The 2,833-nt window shown below is 36.3% G+C and overlaps 1 protein-coding gene across 1 annotated transcript; it reads right to left on the bottom strand.

Annotated features, from left to right (window-relative positions):
- Nucleotides 1–942: 942 nt before the first annotated feature.
- LOC105465907 (taste receptor type 2 member 43) lies at nt 943–2,047 on the bottom strand. Its single transcript, XM_011714557.3, has one exon. The coding sequence runs from the start codon at nt 1,961–1,963 to the stop codon at nt 1,034–1,036; it is 930 nt and encodes a 309-aa protein (XP_011712859.2). The 5' UTR covers nt 1,964–2,047; the 3' UTR covers nt 943–1,033.
- Between the last annotated feature and the right edge of the window lie 786 nt (nt 2,048–2,833).

The following is a 2,833-nucleotide window of genomic DNA, read 5'->3' as shown; positions in this document are numbered from 1 at the left end:
TTTCACTGAATTATTTTTCATAATTTCTATTTTAATATTGATAGTTTTTTTGGAAAAGAGAAGATTTGAGTTCTCTTATCTGAAGTTTTCAAGGAATATTCTAAATGGAAGATAAGGATACAATTAGCAATTCAGGGGCTTAAGAGTGCTTTAGAAAAAAAATACTAAAATAATTTACATCACATCTCAACTTCTAAAACGGCTTTTCTTTAACTCAAAAGCTGGAAGAAATGACGTTTCTAACTGCATATGGAAATGGATAATAGCAATAGAGATCATCACCATGATTTTTCATCCCTTTGTTACCAAAGAGATTATTTTTAGCTCTTCACATACTTGTATGAAATCTAATATTCCTCAGTACTGCTTATGGCAGACATACACGAAATTTACTGTGCATACGCTTGTCACTCGATTTCCATTGTGTGCATTGTTTTCTAACAATAATTCTGATTGCTTTTTACTAAACAGAAAATAGAAATTCATAATGGAGTAAAACCCCAAAGATACATCCTCATTATTGATATCAAATTGAAAGACCTTACCATCAAATAAGTTATAGGTTCAAGCAATGAATTCTAAGCTCACTGTGATATATTTGTGTGGTTCAAATAACAATAGAAAAGAAGAATATTTTTCATGGAATAAGCTGCTAGTCCTTAATAATTATAAATAGACATCATAATTCTACAAATGAAATATAAAATACATGAATGAAATACACATGGCTTCATAATTCTGAGGAATTTTTGTCATATTTTGTATAATTTGGCAGTTTGTATGAAAAAAAAGAACATGTTCGTGTCCTTGTTCCTAAGTTTTCATACACTCATAAACACACACACACACACACACACACACACACACATATATATATATACATAAATAATTTTAGGTCAAAGACTTTTCTAGATATATGTTTGGAAATTATTCATCCACATATTTTACAGAAAAACCAGTAAGAAATAGAAAATGTTTCATACACCACCAGTTTGTTTTCTGCTAGAAGACACACTATGCTCCTCTTGTGAATCTATGGAGATGAAGGCTTCTGTCCTTTCACCCAGTACCTCACTTGCCACAAAACTGAAAGAAAAGTCTGCTTTAGCTTCTTGTTTCCCCAAATCAGGACGAATGTGTGGGCTGAAGGATACATGATTCTAATAGCTTTGCAGAACAGGAAGAAAGATTTATTTTCCAGCCTCTCCAAATTCCAAACTGATATCATTATGGACAGAAAGTAAATGGCACATAAGAAGAGGAAGGAGATCACAGTTTGCAAAGCTTTTATGTGGACCTTGGTGCTGGGATCTTGAGACCCTTTACCATAAAGCTGCATCTTCTTGAGATGTTTACACAAAGACCTTATTAACAGCACAAAAGATATCAGGGTCAAAGTGAAGGGTACTAAGTTTGCTAGCATGGTTACAGTCGTATTTGAAAAGTGCATTGCACTCATCAATTTGATCTTCCAAGTCATGTTTCCTTCATATTCTTTTGTCCGTACAATCTCATTCACGTTTATGACAAAAAGATGACAAGCCAAAAATAGCAAAGGCCCCAACAGCATCACCAGAATGACACTCTTAACTCTCCTCTTTAAGTGAAGAAACATAAGGTTGGAGAAATTGGCAATCTTGAGCACATAAAATATGCTGAGGCAAGTAACAAGCCAGTTGCTGAAATGACTGGTTACTGCCCAGAGGTTATAAGCAGTAGTTTTTAGGTCTACACTATAAAAAGCTGGATTCAACACAGTTGAATACCAATTTAGTAATAATACCCAGAGCAAACCAACTCTGGAGACCGCCAGAGCAGTGAGAATTTGGTCAGCAAAGGAGATCTTTTGTCTCTTGACCAACTCAACGGAATTTACCAATGCTATGAAGCCATTAGCAAAATTTCCAATAACAAATGTAACCACTACTAGAATGGAAAAAATGATGGGTAGAAAAGTTATCATGTCTGAACAGACAAAAAGAAGATTTTAAAATGCTGGTGTTGTATCCGGAGTTGGTTCCTGCAGGTGGGTTCGTGATCTCGCTGACTTCAAGAATAGAGCTGTAGACCTTCACAGTGAGTGTTACTTCTCTTAAAGATGGCACAGACCCAAAGTAGTGGTAGCAAGGTTTATTGAGAAGCTTCCACACCCAGGCAGGTTGCTGCTGGTGGCTGAAGTGGCGAGCTTTTATTCCCTTATTTGTCCCCTCCCATTTTCCTTTTTTGTCCTATCAGAGTGACCTTTTTTCAGTCTTCCCTGTGATTGACTGCTTTTAGGATCCTGCTGATTGGTGCATTTTACAGAGCGCTGATTGGTGCATTTTACAGAGCGCTGATTGGTGCATTTTACAATCCTCTGGCTAGCTACTGAGCGCTGATTGGTGTGGTTTTACACAGTGCTGTTTGGTGCATTTTACAATCCCCTTGCTAGCTACAGAAACTTTCTCCAACTCCGCAGTGGATTGAGGAAATATAGCTGGCTTCACTTCTCAGTGTAATATCACCGGTTGTGATTGCTTGAATATCCTGACCTTAAATTCTATATGCACCTGATTTGTGTATGTGTTGTGACATTCTTTTTACTTTTAATTGTTGTGACCAGGGTCAAGCCGGAAATCACCATAGCGTGCTAATGGATGAGTTCTATGATCTCTTATGGAAAACATTCTTATTTTCAAACAACTCAAATTAACTCATTCATTCACTGTCTGTTCTTGTTCTAGGCTGGAATTATTCACATTGAAATTGACATGAAACCTGAATCCTCATTTGCTAGTGTGCAAATAAGAACATATTCACTTTCAGTGTTTGCAATTTTTCCTTGTGTAACCTC

This window comes from Macaca nemestrina, chromosome 10 (genome assembly GCF_043159975.1).
Source record: "Macaca nemestrina isolate mMacNem1 chromosome 10, mMacNem.hap1, whole genome shotgun sequence".
Classification (NCBI taxonomy): domain Eukaryota; kingdom Metazoa; phylum Chordata; class Mammalia; order Primates; family Cercopithecidae; genus Macaca; species Macaca nemestrina.
This window is presented reverse-complemented; position numbering and strand designations above follow the sequence as displayed.

Bases quoted from the DNA above. Each gene is read 5' to 3' on its own strand.
- LOC105465907 (XM_011714557.3), bottom strand. From the start codon at position 1,963: ATGATAACTTTTCTACCCATCATTTTTTCCATTCTAGTAGTGGTTACA.